Here is a 20,290-nt window from a genome sequence, read left to right as displayed (position 1 = left end):
TGTATTCATATGACTGAACTTCTGAAACCTGATATGTCTAGATATTCATTGTAAGTTGTTGTTAAGATGTGGAATTTTTTTTTCTTATTCACTGTAATAACTTCAGGAAAACACAACTGAGAAACAATCTTCAACCCAGGCTTCTCATGAGGCCCAAAGTGACCAGCAGAACAATACAACGGAAACACCTGTAGCAGATTCAGGTTCGGTTTCGGCTTCAGGCAATGACAACCGGAAAGTTTCATGTGAAGATATTGAGCTTGTAAGATAGTTCTTTTTCAGACACATACTTTTATAGAAGTGTGTGTGTAGGGAAGTTTCTGTTCTCTGTCACACACCTTCTTTAACTTTATCATGACACAAATGGTGATGCAGGTCCAAAACCTGATTGAACGTTGCTTACAATTGTATATGAATAAGGATGAAGTGGTTAAAACACTTCTTAATCGAGCAAGGATAGATCCTGGATTTACAACTCTTGGTATGTATATCAAAAATGAAGTTATCTGTTATTGTAATGTTTTAGGTGTTAAGTGTAAGTTCTCAGTATCTTAAACCTTTTCATACCAAATACAGTTTGGCAAAAATTGGAAGAGGAAAATGCAGATTTCTTTCGGGCTTACTACATAAGGCTTAAACTGAAGAAACAAATCATCCTGTTCAATCATTTGCTTGAGCACCAATATCATCTGATGAAATATCCTGTTCCTCCGAAGGTTCCATTGACTCCGATGCAGAATGGGATAAATACCATGCCAGGTAATTTTACTTATCGTTACTGTCATTTCAATTTCGTGGTCTTTTTTGTCTTCGTGTTTCCCCCCGTTTCATTTTTTTTTAAAAGTATGAGGACCATCACCCCTTCCCTGAGGAGTGTAGGGTCTGCTTCAGCTATGGCATATTCTTTTTAATTCCCTTTCATAAGCTTAAACTATAATAATCTGCTGAAGTATGCCTGTGTTTTCTTGGCAGATGAAACTATGAAGGAGCTTCATTATAACATTGTTCAACTGTATATCTTGAAAAATTAATTTTGTTGGCTGTCCTTGTTAGAGACCTTTAGTTGAATTCCCTATTTAGTTTGTGTTATTCACTTTTCTGACTTAATTTGGATAATACTGCTTTCTTGGAGAACCAAATGAGGGCATCCCATGAGAGGAAGCATAACGAGTTAATACAATAGAAGTTATTGTACGCCTTCCATTTCATCCTTCTTCCTTTCTGGAACAACGTTAAACTATTGTGGCCTTTCAAAGTAGACTTAAGCTACTTTAAGAGAGCCTACACTTTGAATTATCTACAGAGATATTGAAAAATATGCCTGCATGCTTTATTTTCATTATTGTTGATTGCCTCTTTTCCACTGCAGTCAACAACTTGCCCATGGGATACCCCGTCTTACAACAACCTCCGCATCCAGCTGCAGGTCAACCTCATTTTGATCCGATGGGCATGCCTAGTTGCCATGTGGTTAATGGTGTGCCTGCACCAAGCAACTATCATCCAATGCAAATGAATTCTGGAAATGAGTGAGAATCCATTTTTTATAGGCTTTAAACTCCCTTTTAAATTTTGAAATGTGAGATTAAACTCTCAAAATCCGTAAACACTTCCCCATTCAACCTGTGTCCCTACAAGGGTTCATGTTTTTTCCTATTTACTCACCATCTTATATTTGCATATGCCCAAAGATCTTGAATTTAACTTTACTCAATTACAAGTACATATATTTCATGCTTCATAGAATTTGGTGAGAACTCTAGGTGCTTCTCATCGTTTGAGTTGCTCTGAAGGTTCAATTGGATTTATATCCATCAGTGAGTTTGGTGAAAGGGATAACTTTTCTGCTCAATACCTTGTGCTTGTTTTTTGTTGCTGCCCACGGAGGCAGAGCTAGGGTACCACAAGGGGTTCATCTAAACCCCATTCATCGAAAAATGACACTATATATACAAGGTCAAAATTTACTTTTTATGTAGATATAATAAATGCTGATAACCCCTTTGTGTTCTTTGTGTATTTACTTCTTTATATTTGAATCCCCTTGGTGAAATTCTGGCTCCGGCACTGGTTGTCCATGTCTGGTTTGTTATTTCCTTGAGGTTCAATTATTCTGTTTAATGATGAATAGACAATTAAACTGGTGGGGGAAAATATTTATGGGCTTAAAATGATGAAAGCTATTTCTATAGTAGTTTTTTAAAAGAAATGGTATGGCAAATGGCACTTTACATTTTCCTGTGCTGACAGTATGGTGGTGGAAACGAGTGCATCAGATGTAGCACCAGCTGTTCCACCTAGCAATGCCATGTGTGATATGCCTGTAAGCCCTGCATCAGTAGCTTCCAGTGGCCACTTCCCCTTCACTGCTTCGGAGATTTCAGGGATGGGAATTGACACATCAGTGCTTGACAGTTCGTTCCCATCTGATGTACCAGATAATGGAGTTGGTATTTCTAGAGATGTCCTGAGGTCGTTGGATCAGATTCCTTGGGATTTCAATCTTTCGGATCTAACAGCAGACTTGTCAAACTTGGGAGGTAACTTACCTCATACATAATTCAAAGGATTTATTAATAGCGTGACTCCTGGAAAGCAAAATTTGAACAGCATTTTCTAAAACGTTGCCCACACCCAGTCTTATTTCGATGTTGAGAAATCTTTTTAGAGAAGGAATAATTGTCCCATCTATTACTTCTGTCATTTTTTTCCTCTTTGGTCTGACTAATGGTAATTTTTGCTTCAACACTAATTGCAGATTTAGGATCTCTAGGAAACTATCCTGGTTCCCCCTTTTTGCCTTCTGATTCAGATATTCTGCTTGATTCTCCTGAACAAGAAGATATAGGTGAGAATTACTACTTTGCTGCCTGTGTAGTCTTATGCTTTGTATGTGCTCTTTCTCAAAATATTTAGATGGACTTAATGGCTGGGGTTTTCTTGTTGGCATTTCTTTTCTTTACTTTGAAATCTTGCAAGGAATCCGACTGATCCTTGTCAATGCAGTTGTTTCCATGCCTTGTGTGACATGGTTTATTCATGAGCATTTACTGCTGCATGGCTCTTTAATTGCAAATATTTGACTAGCCTGATAAGCCAGATCTAATTACTGATCATGATTGCTCCCTGGCCTTAAAAAAAATAGTTTTTGCATTTGCATATTAAACTTGCACGTTCAACGAGGGTATGAACGTTTATTACAAGAAAATAATGTTGTTATGCAGAAGCAAATGATGTCTAGAAATTGTAAATGTCTTAGGATCATGAATAAGTTTCTTGGGCAGGAATAATTCCCATAGTTTATTGATGACATGACATTGGCTAAGAAATTTATGCTTTACTTTGGGTATGAACTAATCGTTCTCATGCTTTTGGATTGCTTTGTTTTAGTTGAGGAGTTCTTTGTTGATGTTGAGACTGCACCAGGGCCTGCACCGTGCCCTCAATCAGATGAAGAGAAGTCCTAGTTTAAGTTGACACGAACACGTCCGTAATACCATAGCCAGAATAAGGAGTTTGGTGTAAAATGATGGTAAATGAGAGGCTGATCAACTGAGGACATTGATTTACCTGTGTAGGTATGTCATTAACCCAACTTTTCTGTTACCAAAGGCTTGGGCTTCTACTTTATACGAAGCTCTAAAGGAAGAAGTCGAAGGAAAAAGCCACCTGACTTTATTCTTATACTGATCGAGCTGAATTATTTTCTATTTGAATAGATTTCGCTTTCCTTGCTTGGACGACTCCTCTGCTTAAAAAGGGGATATATCTAAGCTTTGAGTTATTATAGTCGCATCTTTCCTTCATTTGTATAAGCAAGTCAGGATCTGTTAAGTTTCATTCCTTTTGATATTATTAAGCTTGTATCTTGGATATTGAACATTAGCAATCTGATATATTCCGTTAACCAGCCATTGTACCAATCAACTATTCAATGATTCTATGCTGTTTTTAGATTTCCAATTGTATGATAAATGTCATCACTACAGGTGTGTTTGGTATGGAGGAAAACATTTTTCTGGTTAGTAAATAAGCTCTTTAAAATTAGGAAAATAATTTTTCCAGTGAAAGTAGTGGAAACAAGTGCCATAATTGGCATACGAAGCTCATTGTTTCCTCCCATCCCCAGCACCACCAAAAACCCTACCCTCCCCACTCCACCTCCAGACCCATAGTATTTTCCGATAACTTACATATTGCTATTTTTGGGACAATTATTTTAACTCACTTACAAACATTAGAAATAAGCAAGAAAATCACTTATTTAAAATAAAAACATTTTCCTTCATACCAAATAGAGTACGGAGTTAAAAGGGACACTTTTTCAGACTTAGAGCCAAAACGGACAATCCTTTAATTTATGTTATAAAACGGATAGTTTGCTCATTTTTGGGCAAACTACACCTAACGGTGTTTGTTAAACGTTTGAGGTGAAAAAATTGTTAGTACGGTTTACCCAAAAATGGACAAACTACATTTCTTGAACTTTTTTTGTAATATAGTGAATTGCTTGCTTGTTATTCATGAAGAGATTCACTACTGAGAGATTCCTGAAAATATTCTTATACAGTGAGCGTTTTGTCACTTCAGTACAACTTTTTCACTTATAAATGTGTTGTTGCTAATTCACTCCATTTTATCTCATTCATCACGAGTAACAGAGTGAGTATTAAAAAAAATAATAGAAACTATATCTAATAAAATATTTATATAATACATAAATTAAATTCTAAGAAAATTGTTGTGTAATAGCATTTTTTGTAATGTTAAACATTGACATCTCTAATTTTAAATTATGGGTTTAAAAAATATAGATAAAAAAATATAATTTATAAAAATTAAAACTTATAATAAAAAATGAATATCAAATAATTACTTAGATGAAGTAAATGAACAACAATTACTAAATAGGAGCCGATTTTATTCGAATTTAAATTGAAAAACATATTCCGTGACAGATTCGAGCTACTAAAATTCTAAAAAAATATACTATATAAACATTTTATTTGTTTTCTTTGTTCTTCATTTCATAATCTTTTCAAAACACGATTCTCCTGCTCAGTTTCATTAGGCATATCCTTCAAATGATTTTATTTTTCTTCGAATTTTTTTAGCAATGTCCTAAGAAAATCTCTATCTTGTATGACTTCGTTGAGATTAAATAGCGTGTCAAACTTCATACTATTCTTTGAAGTCTCGGTGTCACCATCGAATGCTGGTCTCTTAAATAGAATGGTGTCTGTTCTATTTATTGACATACTTTCTACCCACAAAAAATAATCACATCCACCATTTTTCTAAAACAACAAAATAAGGAACAAGATTAACATATATTTTTAATTGAACAACCTAAAATTTTTTCCTTCGAACGCGCATAGCTCCAAAACTTACGACCATGATTTCTTAAGTCCTTGATGTTTTCATTTTACAATATTCATTGCATTTATATACATCCGATTCAATTGAAAATAAAGACATTTCGGACTATTGAGACATAATTATCAAGGGATTCTCAAAGCCCAAAAGAGATAATATTAGTAGAATAATATAATAGATGAATTAGATAAAATGGAGTGAATTAAGAATAACACATTTATAAGTGAAAAAGTTGTACTGAAGTGACAAAACGTTCACTGTATAAAAATATTTTCAGCAATCTCTCAGTGGTGAATCTCTTTAGGAATAACAAGCAGGCAATTCACTATATTACAAAAAAAGCTAATGAAATATAGTTTGCCCATTTTTGGGCAAACCATATTAACAATTTTTTCATCCCAAACGTTTAACAAACACTGTTAGTTGTAGTTTGCCCAAAAATAGACAAACTGTCCGTTTTGTAACATAAATTAAAGTACTGTCCATTTTGTCTTCTAAGTCTGAAAAAGTGTCCCCTTTAGCTCTGTACTCTACCAAATACACCCTAAAATCAAAATGTATGGAACATGTATTTGTAGACATTGAAATTTTGTGGGATTCTACAAGGAAAATTCAATTTTTGTTAGTTTTTGGAGGTTATTTTACCCTAACCCTAGTTTGGAGCCTACTCTACCCTGAACCCTGAATCACGCCTATTTAAAGGGTAACATATTCTCTTGAAGAGGCATGTCAAAAATTCCATAAACCCATAAAATATTCATAAAAAGAGATTACCCGATAATCAAATACCTCAAGAAGATCCACAAAATCCCCTTTTCATAGAAACCAAATCCAAATCTTTCTATATTTGAGAAATATGATACTAACAACTTTCGAATTACGAAGAAAATCAAGAAAGAAGAATCAAGGGAGGAACAAAATTTTACCCCTATAATTCATCAATAAAAATTCATTTTTCTTCATATTTTTGTTTGTGGCTAAAGTTTATTATATGAATTAAAATTTGTCGCAAACAAATAGCACACCCAGTGGACCAAATCTATCCGTCATCTCTTCTCTCACACATCAAATCTGCAATTCTCGAGTTAGAAAATTACAAAGATGAAAAAGTACTTCAAGACTCATCTTTGAGTTTCATCAAGTATACACTCCGATGAGTCTTTAAGTAGGGTATTTATAGACATTGAACTTTTGTGGGATTCTACAAGACGAATTCAACTTCTGTTAGAGATCTTGGAGGCTATTTTTCCCTAAACCTAGCTTAGAGGCTACTCAAACCCTAAATTATGCCTGTTTAAAGGATAACATATTCTCTTGAAGAGGCATCTCAAAAATTTCATAAACTCATGAAATATCACATAAAGATCAACACTCCCTCTTCTTGATAACCAAATACTTCAAGAAGATCACAAAATCCTTCTTTTATGAAGATCAAATTCAGACCATCCTACGTTTGAGAAATATGCTACTAACAACTCTTGAATCATGAAGAAAACAAGAGAGAAGAATCAAGGGATGAACAAAATTGTATCCATATTTTTTATTAATAAAATTCTTATTTTTTATATTTTATTTGTGGCTGAATTTTATTTTGCTATCACCTATAAAATTTGTTGCAAACAGTATTGTATGTTGTAAAATTATTGCACAAATCACGAAAATAATAGGATATTCTTGAAAGTTTGAGGTGTGTATAACACTGTCCTTAAGGGTATTTTCATCCAAAATGTGTATACTCTTCTTGAGGCTATTGTTGTTTGGGATTTTCCTTAATTTAAATGTTGTTGATTTACTTCTATTGCAATGCAGACGAGGATTGGAGTGAACTTTTTTACTACCCTCATTTATTTAGTAAACGCCAAACACATCGACATGCCCATCAATTTGACACGATCTTTCACTTGGTACTTAAAATGGACGTTGTTCATTTTAAGCACCTAAACCAACTACAAACTGTGTCACTTTAGCACCTTTCGCTGGCATGGCAAAGTGAGTCTTCTACGCTCGCGTTTGGGGCGTGACAATTTTATTTTTGCTCATTTTTAATTTAATTTTATCATCTTCTTCCATATTTTTTCATTCCACTATCTTCTACCATATTTTCAAGCTCAAACTCCTTTAGTGGTACTCCCAAACCACCTCTATCTCTTAGAGAATAATTTATTTGAATATTTTTTTCATGTCACTTCTAATAATGTAATCTAAAAAGTGGAGAAATAAAAATTTATCTACGACAAAAATTAATAAAACTGAATTGTATCAATATGATAATTGACTCTTAAAGGATATTATCAAAGTACAATTTTGATCCGTAAGATTCACTTCCAAACACCTAACCTCTGTAAATTCAACTCCCAATAGTACCCATGTTTTTTTTTGTTAATTAATTTTTTAATTTTTTAAAAAATTGAAAATTGAGGATCAGATATGTTAATAAAGCTCAAGCAAAAGAGATTCCGACGACGCCATGACTGCAAATACCCCAATTAAAAAGCTCATAAAGAATAAAGAGATTAAAAAAGCTCAAGCATAAAAGGAATTAAAAAAGCTCATAAAGCTAATAAGGGGAATGATGAGACATAACTTCATTAATGGAGGTTAAGTTTGAAGAAGAAGACAATTTTGATTTTTTTTAAAATAATAATTATGGGTGTATATAATGATGTGACAATTTAAAATGAGTTGGCACAAATCAATTGACTATTTAATCCATGTTAGAAGTGAGTGTAATCCATGAACAAGAGCTAAGGCAAAAAGGTGTCAAAATGACATAATTTGTGCTCGGTTTAGGTGCTTAAAATGAACAATGTCCACTTTAGGTGTCAACGTGAAAGTTCGTGCCAAATTGAGGGATCTGATGTGTTTGACCTTTATTAAACTTGTTGTTCATTATTCCTCTCTATTATTTTATTATATTGGATGTTTTCTTTATGCATTATGGTGGTGTCCTTTACTTTTCTTTAAATCCTGAAACCTGTAAGTTGCCAATACACTATATGTATAAAAATCTTCTAGCAAATCGAATGACATGAGAGTTTGTTTTTTGGGGACAATTACACGAAGTGTCCAGTTGGGCATTTTATTTATCAAGATAATAGCCGCTCGGCTTTCTTATTCGCTGGATATTTTATTTACTAAAAGAAATGGTCACTCAGCCTTCTTCCTCTTCTCCCATTCTTCCTCGTCCTCCTCCCCCTTCTCCTCATCATCTCCTTCTCCTTCTCTTTCTTTTTTTTCTTCTCCTTATTCTGATTCTCCTCCTCCTCCTCCTCCTCCCCCTCCTTCTCCATGTTATTCTCATTCTCCTGCTCCCCAGTCTTCTCTTTCTCTTTCTCCTTCTCCTTCTCCTACTTCTTCTCATTCTTCTTCTCATTTTTTTTCTTTTGCTCCTTCTCCTCCTTCTTTTCCTTATCCTGCTCTTGTTTCTTCTTCTGCTCATTCTCCTCCTTCTTTTTCTCCTTCTTTTGCTCCTCCATCTCATTCTTCTTATCCTCTTTTTACTTCTCCTCATCCTTCTTCTTTTTCTCCTCCTCCTCTTCTTCTTCTTCTTTGTTTTTGTTTTTTTTTTCTTTTCTAAAAAATCAATATGCAGCAAACATGATTTTTTTAAGTGAATTATATATCAAAAGACTCGAAACATTGAGAGGAGCTCATATCTAAAATTTGAAACTGTTTAAAAGAGATTTTAAGTTGATCGAAATTGTTGAAAGTGTATAAGGGAAAACATCAAATATGGTGTTATTTGCAGGAGTACTAAAAGATCATTTTTAAATATGGTGAGCATTTGGCCTCATGTGGTATAAGTTTGCACTTCTTTTGTATCTAACTCATTTTTATCTCTACTTATGTGACATAAGTTTTCTTTTCTTGTTTCCCTGAAATGTTTGAACACTTAAGTAAAATGAAATATTCATACATGAATTTGTTTTAAAATTTCATCTCTTCCATATTATTATTATATATATAAAAGACAAACATGCAGAACACGTGTAAAAAAATGGTCGGGTTGCTGACTCATATTATATTGTAGTCATTCCCACCAATTTATAGCATTTATACTTCTACTACTGGTATGTGATTTATACCATATCGGTACACCATTTATACAATATTGATATATATTTATACACCATTTATATATATTGATATATTTCAAAACTATGTATATGATATCGATGCACGTTTATATATATTTATACAATATATACACATTTATATACTACTTACACAATATTGATACACATTTATACTATTTTGATACATTACATGGCTTTTATACAATGTCGATATACGTTTATACATTATTTATACAATATCAATCAATTTTATACACCATTTATATAATATTGATACATTATATATACACTACATAACTCTTTGTACATCATATATACATGTTTATACATCATTTATACAATATTGATACATGAAAAAATTGCATGGAAAGAGTTTTCTAAGAAAAATCAAAAAGAAATATTTTTTTTTAAAAATTACCTCTTTAAAAAAAAAGAAGAAAATGGCCTTAAATAAATGAAATCTTGGCTATGGTTGTTGTAAACTTTTTACTTTTTTGTATATTAATGAAATTTTCCTCTTTTTGAGTTAACCATATGTACTTAAAGTCCTTTGGCTCGACTAGTAATTCTAAAGTTCACTAGGGGGTAAAATGCTCTCTACTAAAAGATCTTCATTCTCATGACTGTTAATCCGGACCATCTTATTAAAGGTGAAGGAATCTCAATCATTCCACTACACACCCTAATTGTGAATAAGTAACGAACCGGTAGTCCAGATTTGATAAGCATATTTATCTTTAACAAAATATATGCTATTGTAATAGTCACAACAATAGATAGAGGGTAAAGGTACTAAATTAAGATGATGAAAAATGAAGAAAAAAGAAAAGGAATATGTCATGATTTCAATCTTTCACAACATCCATATATCTAACTTCATATTTTTTTCTCAGTTATTCATATTATTTCATGACCCGATTTCTCAAATAATGATGACGCCTACCTTATCCCACCAGTAGGAAAGTCAAGACATAGCCTGAAATGATAAGTAACGAGCTAATGGGCAATGATCTTCCATGGTTACATGGTACTTTCGATGCTTAAAACACATAAATTATGTAAGTACTTAGGTTTTGTTGCTAGATGTGATGTGTTTTATGTTAGTTTTGCAGGAAAATAGGTTTTGGAACAGAACAGGAGAAAAGGAGATGAAGTGTAGCTGAAGGGCTACTTATGGGACCTATCTACGGGCCGTAAGTAGTACTTACGGGCTGTAGGTTAGGTCTGTAAGTAGCAAAGTTTGAGATTCTGAAAGTTGAAAAAGCCTCTAAGACCTATGAAGGCCTACTTACGAGGCATTGGTGGCACCTATGCCCCCCATAAGTACCCCTTGTAAGTAGGTAACTGAAGCATACTGATTTTCTCTAGAACCTACAAACCCACCTAGGATCCGTAAGTACTACCTATGACCTGTAAGTGGGGTCGTAGGTTGATGCCAACATAATTTTCTTACTTTATTTTGGATAGGATTTTTAGATTTTCTGATGTAACCTATACATTCCCCATTGATGTTTTATTATTGGTTTATGCACTTTACACACTTACAACATTATATTGAGTTCTAAGATACACTTTTGATCTTAGAATTCTTGTTCTTGACTTTTAGGTTTGATATTAATTTGATATTTTGGTTTTCATTCTTAATTCATTGTGAGATTATTCATATGCTACCACTTATGAATTCTATGGGTGTTCTGCAAATATGAGTGGCTAAACCTCTTAACTAGGATTGTGGGAACCCTGATGGAATAACAAAGTAGAGAAAGTGCAAAGTTATTCTTGATTGGTGTTTATGCATGTATTGGGATTTTCTTCATATTAATTGCTTTCTTGATGACTGCAGACATTAAGAACCTGCCTGTATTCAAAACTAACTCGAGAGAGAGGTTGAGATTATGAAAAGAAGATCACAATAGTAATTTGAAGCTACCAACCTCCATCTGCTTAACTTGAGACAGAGAGTAGATAGTTAATCTGGGATCTAGGAAAAGAGTTAGGAATGTGATGCTCTGAGTCCGAGAGGAGATGAGTGAAATTCATCAAAAGGTCTCGAGAGACGATTGGTGATACATAATTTATAGATTCTGCATGCAAGGTATCGAGATAGTTTGACGATCACGATAAGTCTGTGGAGTTAGGAATTCTGGGGGAACATAATCCTAGTGTGCATTTTATACTGATTTCAGCCTAAATTGTTCAAGCATTGTTCAAGCATTCTACACTTTTTCAACTACATCAAAAGGTTCTTGACAAAGATTCATTCTATTCCTTGTGGGTTCGATCCCAACCTTTATTGGGTTCTATATTTGACAACGACTATGTTATACTTTTAGAAGGTGTAATTTGGGCGACATCAAATTTTGGCGTCGTTCTCAGCGAATACGGTTATAGATTGATTGATTGAGTTTTTTGAGGTTGTTAGTTTTTTTTTTATGTTTTTAAGGTATACACCGATGTATGCCTAGAAATTGAAGTTAAGACCATCTCTTGATCCTGATATTAAACTAACCCTACAATAAAATTGTAAGATGGAAGAACATGAGCATAGAGATCATCACAAAGGGGTTCAAGATGACCCAAATGCCTTAAATCTGCCACCCCCGCATGGTGTTTGAGAGACAACTATGTAAACTACTGGTTGGTTATTAGATGAAGAGACTGCAAGGTTGGATAATACTTCTCATGCAACTTAAGAGTAAAGAGTAAGATAGGAGAAAGAGCATCGAGCAACACTTAAACGAGACAAAGTCAGAAAGAACAGAGTTCAACCACCCTAGCTTATTAGTACTTACCAGTATATGATGATTCAGAAGAAGATTTGGGGCATGTTGAACCAATTGAGTGGGGAGCCATAATTCCTTCTGAGTTTCCCCAAGGAGTAAAGTTTGATATTTTGAGTGTAATAAATTAGTTGCTCAATCTAAAGTGCATTTTTTTTTGGTTTGCCAACTGATGATGCAAACATGCACATTATGAAATAGCTGGGAATTCTTATTCTCTCTTACAAGTAAATCGATTTTAGTTAGGAGAATTACTTCATGGGTCCATCGCCACTTAGAATGAGCCGAGGAACCAGTTCTTGGATTAATTTTTTCCGCCTCCTAAAATGCTACAGTTAAAGGATGGGATTTATAAATTAAGACAGTTACATTCAGAGGCATCATACGATACTTGGTTGAGGTTCAAGAAAATTTTGATGAATGTGCCCAATCATAGAATTTCAGGGAGGAATTTTCTTAAGATATTCTATAGAGCCTTAAATGCAAAAAGCAAGGTTGTTGCTAACACTATCACAACTAGGGCTTTCATGAGTCTTCGTTGGGAGCTAGCTGAGAAAATCCTAGACTGGATCTATAAAACTAACTCGGGGTAGCATACTCGGGAGGTAGAAAGAGGAGTCGGTGCTTATGATATTGGTGCTTCTAGTGAGTAGAGAGCCCTTGATGAGACAGTGAATCAAGAGGTAGCACAACTTAGGACTGAGATTGGGGTACTTTCTAAGTAGTTTGCAGCCTTCGGAATAGAAAAGGTAAATATTGTGGGAATACAAGGTAAATTTTCTAGGCATAATGAGACTGATATTGTGGAGGAAGTGAAGTACCTATACAAAGATATAGGGAGTCTTCGAGCCTAGGGCCAAGGGTCTTCTCAAGACACTTGGAACGTGAGAAAAAAAAATCAAGGTTTGAACTATTATGGGTGACATGTATAGGGATAAAAAGAGAGAGTGGGATGGTGACTGGAGGATAAAAGATGATTATAAGGAGAAGAGTGGTGTTTATTTTCCACCAAGGAATCGTGATGCTGAATCTAGGATGGAAACGTTGCTTGCTTAGCTGGTCAAAGGTTCACAAAATTAAGAGAGTTGCCTTAAAGAGATCAAGGTATACATATCGAGATTGATCTAGAAAGTAAAATTTGTCTACTACCATGATTAAGAATCTTGAGCAATAGTTTGGTCAGATGTCAGCTACTTTGAATCAGCATCAATCGAGCACTCTTTCATTGAGCACTCTTTCGAGTAATAATATTCAAAATCTAAAGAATGATAGTAACTATGTTGCCATCACCACTTGAAGTAGTAAGGCTAATATTGATCCTTATATTCTTGTGGTTTACGAGGTAATGAATAATGTTGATGTCGATGATACACTCAAAGCGGAAATAGAAAAATTAGTGACTAGTGGTGAGACGTCATAGAAATTGGTGAGCGTAGAAAAATAAGATGAGAAAGTAAAAGGTAAGATTAAGAAGGTCAAACCAATCTTGAAGTCCATTCCACAACCCCTCACCTTTTCCTTAGAGATGTAAGAAGAACAAAAAGAAGTGAAATATCAAAAATTTATATTGATATTGAATGAATTGTCTGTAAATATCCCTCTTGTGGAAGCTTTAGAGCAGATGCCTGACTATGCTAAATTTATGAAGGACTTTATGACTAAGAAGTGAATGGTGAGTTTTGAGCTCGCTGATAATATGCACCATTGCAGTGCTATTGTTTTCATTCTTTAGTTGAGAAAAAGAAGGTCCCAGAGCTTTTCCTATTCCCTGTACTGTTGGTTCCTTTAACTTTGCACGAGCATTGTGTGATTTTGAAGCTAACATAAATTTGATGCCATTAGCTATGTCTAAACAATTGAGGTTGGGAGCCTCCAAGCCAACATCTATGATATTATTGATGGCCGATTGCACTGTGAAGAAGCCATGTGTTATATTATGTGATGTGTTGGTAAAGGTGACTTCTTTTATATTCCCAGTTGATTTTGTGATTCTCGACTGTGAGGTGGATTTTGATGTTTTTATTATCTTGGGAAGGCCATTCCTAGCCATGGGTAGGGCATTGGTTGACATGGATGAGATATATGAAATTCAAGCCCCAATGATGAACAAGTTACTTTTAATGTGTGTCAGTCGATGTGGCAACCAAAAAATATATGGATGGTTTTTATGATAGACACCGTGGATGATGATGCATTGACTGTACCTATTAAGGAGAGACTTAGGGTTAGGGAGTTAGCGGCAATGATCATGATTTTGATAGTGACGGTATTGTAAATTATGATGAGATGGTAAGAGCTCTTATTGGTAGAGGTTCTTATTCTTATGCGCCAAAGATGTTAGGTCTTGATTTGATGAATAGAATGACCCCACCATATCAGCCATCTATTAAAAAGCCATCAGGCTTGGAATTGAAGGCCCTTCCTTCTTATTTGTGTTATATATTTTTGAGGGCTAACAATACCTTACCAATTATTATTGCTGTAGATTTATTGGATACACAGGTTGAGGCTTTGGTTTCTGTATTACAGAGGATTAAACGAGCCATCGATTGGACTTTTATAGATATTATCAGGATTCCACCCAGAATTTGTGCTCATAAGATTTAGCTTGAACTAGAGTGTGTGCCTAGAATTGAGAATCAACGTTGTTTGAATTTACTTATTGAAGAGGTGGCAAAGAAGGAGATCATCAAGTGGTTATATGCAAGTGTAGGGTTACCCTATTGCCGACATCAAGTGAGTAAGCTCAGTTCAGTGTATACCGAAGAAGGGTAGAATCACTGTGGTCCTTAATTAAAAAATAAGTTAGTGCCTATGAGACCAGTCACGGGATAGAGAGTTTGCATAGACTATCAAAAGCTGAATACTTAGACGTAAAAGGATCACTTTCCTATGCCATTCATGGACTAGATGTTAGACCGTCTTATAGGCAGAAGATGGTATTATTTTTTTGATGGTTATTTGGGGTATAATTAGATTCTTATTACCCTCTAAGATCAAGAGAAAACCACTTTCATATGTCCATATGGTACGTTCGTGTTCAAAAGGATGCCTTTCGGACTTTATAATGCTCCCACCACCTTTAACATTGTGTGTTGTCTATTTTTTTTGATATGGTAGAAGATACTATAGAGGTCTTAGTGGATGATTTCTTGATTGTTGGAGTCTCGTCTGATTATTTTTTGGCCCATTTGGATAATTTCATAAATGTGAAGAGTTCAACTTGGTTTTGAATGGGAGAAGTGTCACTTTATGGTGAAAGAGGGGATTGTTCTAGGTCATAAAATTTTTAAGAAGGTTAATAGAGGTTGACAAGGCAAATATTGAGGTGATTGAAAAGTTTCCTCCACCGATTTCAGTTAAAGGTATTAGAAGTTTCTTGTGTTATGGAGGGTTCTATAGGCGGTTCATCAAGGACTTCTCTAAAATTGCTAATCCATTATGCAAGCTTATAGAGAATGAGGTGAAGTTTATGTTTGATGATGCTTGTCTCAAGGCTTTTGAGTGCCTTAAGAAGCGATTGATCTCTGCTCCTATTATTGTTTCTCCAGATTGGACCTTCCTTGTGAGGTGATGTGTGACGCTAGTAGTGTGGCCTTAAGAGTTGTCCTAGGACAAAGACGCAAGAAGATTCTTTACCTAATTTATTATGCCAGCAAAGCACTCAACCTCATACAAAAAAATTATTTAGTCACTGAGCAGGAGTTACGTGTGGTGGTGTTTGATTTTGAGAAATTTCGATCCTATTTGATTGGGACCAAGGACATTGTGCATACTGACCATGCAACTTTGAGGTATCTTATGGTGAAGAAAGTTTCTAAGCCTAGGTTGGTTCGGTGGGTACTATTTTTGTAAGAGTTTGACTTTGAAGTGAAGGACTGAAAGGGTACAAAAAACTAGGTGGTAGACCATCTATTCTGCCTAGAGGAGGAGACGATGCTTAAATTAGGAAAGGAGCTTGATATTTATGATACTTTTCCCAATGAGTGGTCTTGGCAGCATCACAAGACTTAATCCCCTGGTTTGCTGATTTTGCCAATTATTTGGCAAGTGATCTCATCCCGAAAGACATGTCATTTCAACAGAGAAAATGATTTATGCATGAGGAATGGAAGTTATTTTAGGATGAGCCTTACTTATTTTAGGTGTGTGTGGATTGTATGATTTGGATGTATCTTCCCGAAGTTGAGATAATGAGCATACTTCAGGCCTGTCATTTATCTTTGGTTAGGGGTTACCATGGAGGTACTCGTATGACCAAAAAAATTCTATAGTGTGGTTATTACTGGCTTATTCATAAAGAAAAACATTCATAAAGATGCACATGATTATGCTCGGGCTTGTGACCAATGCCAGCCAAAGGAAATATCTTGTGGAAACATGAGCTCCAACTTGAGTTGTTTGATTTTTTGGGGTATTGATTTCATGGCTCCATTTATTAGTTCTTATGGAATAAAGTATATATTAGTAGCCGTCGACTATGTTTCTAAGTGGGTGGAGGTGGTTGCACTTCCCAATAATAAGGGTCAAAGTGTCACTATATTCTCGGTTTAGCACTCCACGTGCTATTATTAGTGATGGAGGATTCCACTTATGAAATCATCTATTTAAATCCCTACTTAAAAATAATGGTGTGAAACATAAGGTGTAAATACCTTACCATCCGCAGATAAGTGGATAGGTTGAGGTCTCCAATCGTGAGATCAAGTCCATACTGGCGAAGACTACGAATGTCGATTGGACTGATTGGTCGAGAAAGCTAGATGATTCACTTTGGTCCTACAGTACAACTTTTAAAATCCCTATATGCATTTCACTATCTGCATGTGTACGACAAGGCATGCCACTTGCCGGTTGAACTTGAACACAAAGCACTATGGGTGTTGAAGAAGCTAAATTTGTTTGAGTGGAGTGACGTTGCGCACTTGAGGTTGGACAAGATGAATGACCTATATGAATTCTGATTTCGTGCATATTGAGAGTTCAACATTGTACAAGGAGAAGATGAAGTTGTACCAGTTACAAAAAAATTGAGAAATAGGTATTTGAGCCCGGTGATGTGGTCATGTTGTATAATTCAAAACTTTACTTGTTTTCTAGAAAGCTGAAGTCTAGGTTGTCTGGACTAATTAACCTGGTTAGAGTATTTCCACATGGTGCAATTGAGCTGAAGTGATATGGAGATGCCCCATTCAAGGTGAACGGACATCGTGTTAGGTATTATGTAGGAAGTATGGATGATTTGAAGGTTTGTGAGGATGTAAGCCTTGGAGAAGTCTAAGTAGCCAAGGCAACTAAGTTGTACCATGACGTTAAATTAGGCTCTTCTTGGGAGGCAGCCCATAGGCTTGACGTTTGAGTATCCAACATAGCTACATCGTGTCGAGATGTTATATCAAGAGTTGCTTGGGAGACAACCCAAGGTATTAGTGCTCACTTTATTTCTATTTTTAGGTTAAAAGCATGGAGAAATACCTGGAGAAGGATAAAAATTGCAAAATTTTAGACAAGTCCAGGTAAGTGGAGCTACGACCGTACTTATGGGGGCCATAGGTCTAACCCATGACATGTAGGTTGAAGTCGTGGTTATCCAAAGAATTTTTAGTTCTCTGAAGTTGTACTTATAAACCCCACTTACGATCTCGTAAGTTCAACCAAGACCTGGTAAGTTAGGGTCATAGAAATCGAAGAGAAACAGGTTGTAGGACCAACATACAACCCCTACTTATGGGGGACGTAAGTTGTACTTAAGGCCTGTAAGTAGGGCCTGTAAGTGGGTTAAAATTTTTGAGTTAGGACTTTTAAAATTTGTTGGGCCCATGTGAACTGGCCCAATCCAACACCCCCTATGTTATAAACCTTAAAAACCAACCCTTTACCCCCCCACTTTAAATTTAAAACTCCTCCTTTCCTTAAAACTCTCCAACTTTCTTCTACAACTATAAAAGGAAAAACCCACTATTCCACTACACACTTGCATGAAATTCTTACAAAAGTAGGGCTACATTCAATTTGTTCATCTTCTACTTACAAACTCTTCAATCTAGGTAAGAATTTTTGGTTCCAATTTGGTTAAAAACTTGTTCTTTACCATTGAAATTGAGTTAGTACTTGTGATATGATCCTGAGATTCCAAAGTAAGATTTCTCACTTTCTCATGGTTGATTTTCCTATTTTTTGTTCAAAATCCCTAAAACTTGGTGGATTGATTAATCCCCAATTCAGCTCAAATTTTACCCATTTTGAGGATAATTTCTCTTTGTGCTTGTAGGAACGTTGGATTGGTTTTGGAAATACGATTTTCATAAGCAGGACCCACATGGAGTTTTGGTGTTATTTTTGGACCCAAAGCATAATGTGCAATATGGGTACCATTGTTATCTTCTTAAGGGGTAGATTGTGATTTTGATAGTGTGGCACTTTGCAAAAGCTCCTCGGAAGGGGAAGTCGATGATTTAGCAGATTTTTAAGCTTTCTTTGGTGTCTATATAGGCTAGGTTTCCCTTGTTTGTAGATCAAGCTATGACATAGTTTTTTATGATATTCTATTAGATTTGGGTTGAGTTTTAGGTGTTCATGATGAATTTTGCAATACTTGGGTTAGTTGGACCTCTTAGGCTATCTGAAGACTGTAATTTGGACATAGTTGGGTTAGTTGCTTTGTTCCTCAATGAAATCTATATCTTAGGACAAATTGAGACTTTTTTAACACCTAAAAGTGGATTTTGATACCTTAATACAGTATAGGGTAAAATTTCCTTAAAATAGAATTTGGGGGATTAGACGTAGGTTCCTTTGACCTGCCTTAGGTAAAGACTTAAACTAGTAGAGATAGACTTTTTAAATGCTTGTAATGTGATTCAAAATGCTTATATTAATATTGATGAGACTAGATAATTAATGATTTTGATGGTCGGATATTGGAGGTTGATAATGGTTTTAATGAGTTTTGGCACTTGATAATTGTGATGGTTTGATAGTGAGAATTAATAGTTATGGGTTATTCTAGTGATTATGTTATTGATTATGATATTAAGAGTTATATTGATACTATATATATGCTTGCCAGTTCAAGTCCAGATATTGATGATGATATTGATGCCATACATACTCGTTTAAAGCCAGGAAGATTATTATGTTGTTGATTATGAAACTATAGGTTCAAGTCCAAGAATCTGTAATGATATTGGTGATGAGACATTGATGGTATTTTTTAAGATATTGATTATATGATTATCGGTTCAAGTCTGGCTATTACTTATGATATTGATTATATGGCATCAATTTGAACCTGATAATGGGGAATGGTGTCGATAAATTGGGTATTAATAAGTATGAACTTGGATGGAATGGTTTATAGTGTGGCATCACCAGGATGGATTATAGTTGTATCATGGGAGATAGAAAGTGTTGATGTTACAGTCTATGCTTCACTTGATTGTGCCCTCTAGGCTAATGGATGCTTGCATTGAGTTGCTTATTTTTCCTTACTTATTGGCTTATGGGGGCCAATTTTGTAGTTATAATTACATGTGTTTGATCCTTTATAATGCATTATTATTCTGACTATTTACTTATTTATGTACAGTGATGTTGGAGTTGCTTTAGGTTTGATCCTTTAGCCTGACTTAAGTTATATTATCTTGCATTTTATCGTATTTATATCATGAGTTAGCTCAGTCCACCGACGATGCCTATAGAGTACTCGTGTTTTGGTACTCATACTATATTTTGTACCTTTTTGGTGCATATTTGAGTACTAGTTTCCACCATTAATTTGAGGATTATGTTGTGGTCAATTCGGAGATACGGTGAGCTTTTTGAGTAAAAATTACCTCATTTCCTTCCATCTTATTTATGTCTAGTCTTTAGTTTTGAGATAGGATTGTATTGACTGTTTTAGAGTTTGGGTTGTATTTATAGTAGCTCTTGTACTGGCTCTACCAGGTCATAAGATGTTTTCTATGTTATATTTACCCTTCAACTATCCTTTTGCTTTGCTTATTTCTATCTTTATTATCTATTTGGCCCTTCTTGGGATATTTCGACCAAGTTAGC

At 34.9% G+C, this 20,290-nt stretch overlaps 1 protein-coding gene across 1 annotated transcript; it reads left to right on the top strand.

Moving 5' to 3' along the window:
• Positions 1 to 106: 106 nt before the first annotated feature.
• LOC107878143 lies at positions 107 to 3,923 on the top strand (the record flags this gene model as incomplete). The annotated part of the gene is given in 7 exon segments (XM_047406396.1): positions 107 to 262; positions 376 to 481; positions 577 to 759; positions 1,370 to 1,529; positions 2,251 to 2,540; positions 2,759 to 2,848; positions 3,391 to 3,923. Coding segments are annotated over 7 exon segments (1,062 nt in total), but the record flags the coding sequence as incomplete, so codon positions are not given.
• Positions 3,924 to 20,290: the final 16,367 nt, after the last annotated feature.

The sequence above is a fragment of the Capsicum annuum genome, chromosome 1, assembly GCF_002878395.1.
Source record: "Capsicum annuum cultivar UCD-10X-F1 chromosome 1, UCD10Xv1.1, whole genome shotgun sequence".
Classification (NCBI taxonomy): domain Eukaryota; kingdom Viridiplantae; phylum Streptophyta; class Magnoliopsida; order Solanales; family Solanaceae; genus Capsicum; species Capsicum annuum.
This window is presented reverse-complemented; position numbering and strand designations above follow the sequence as displayed.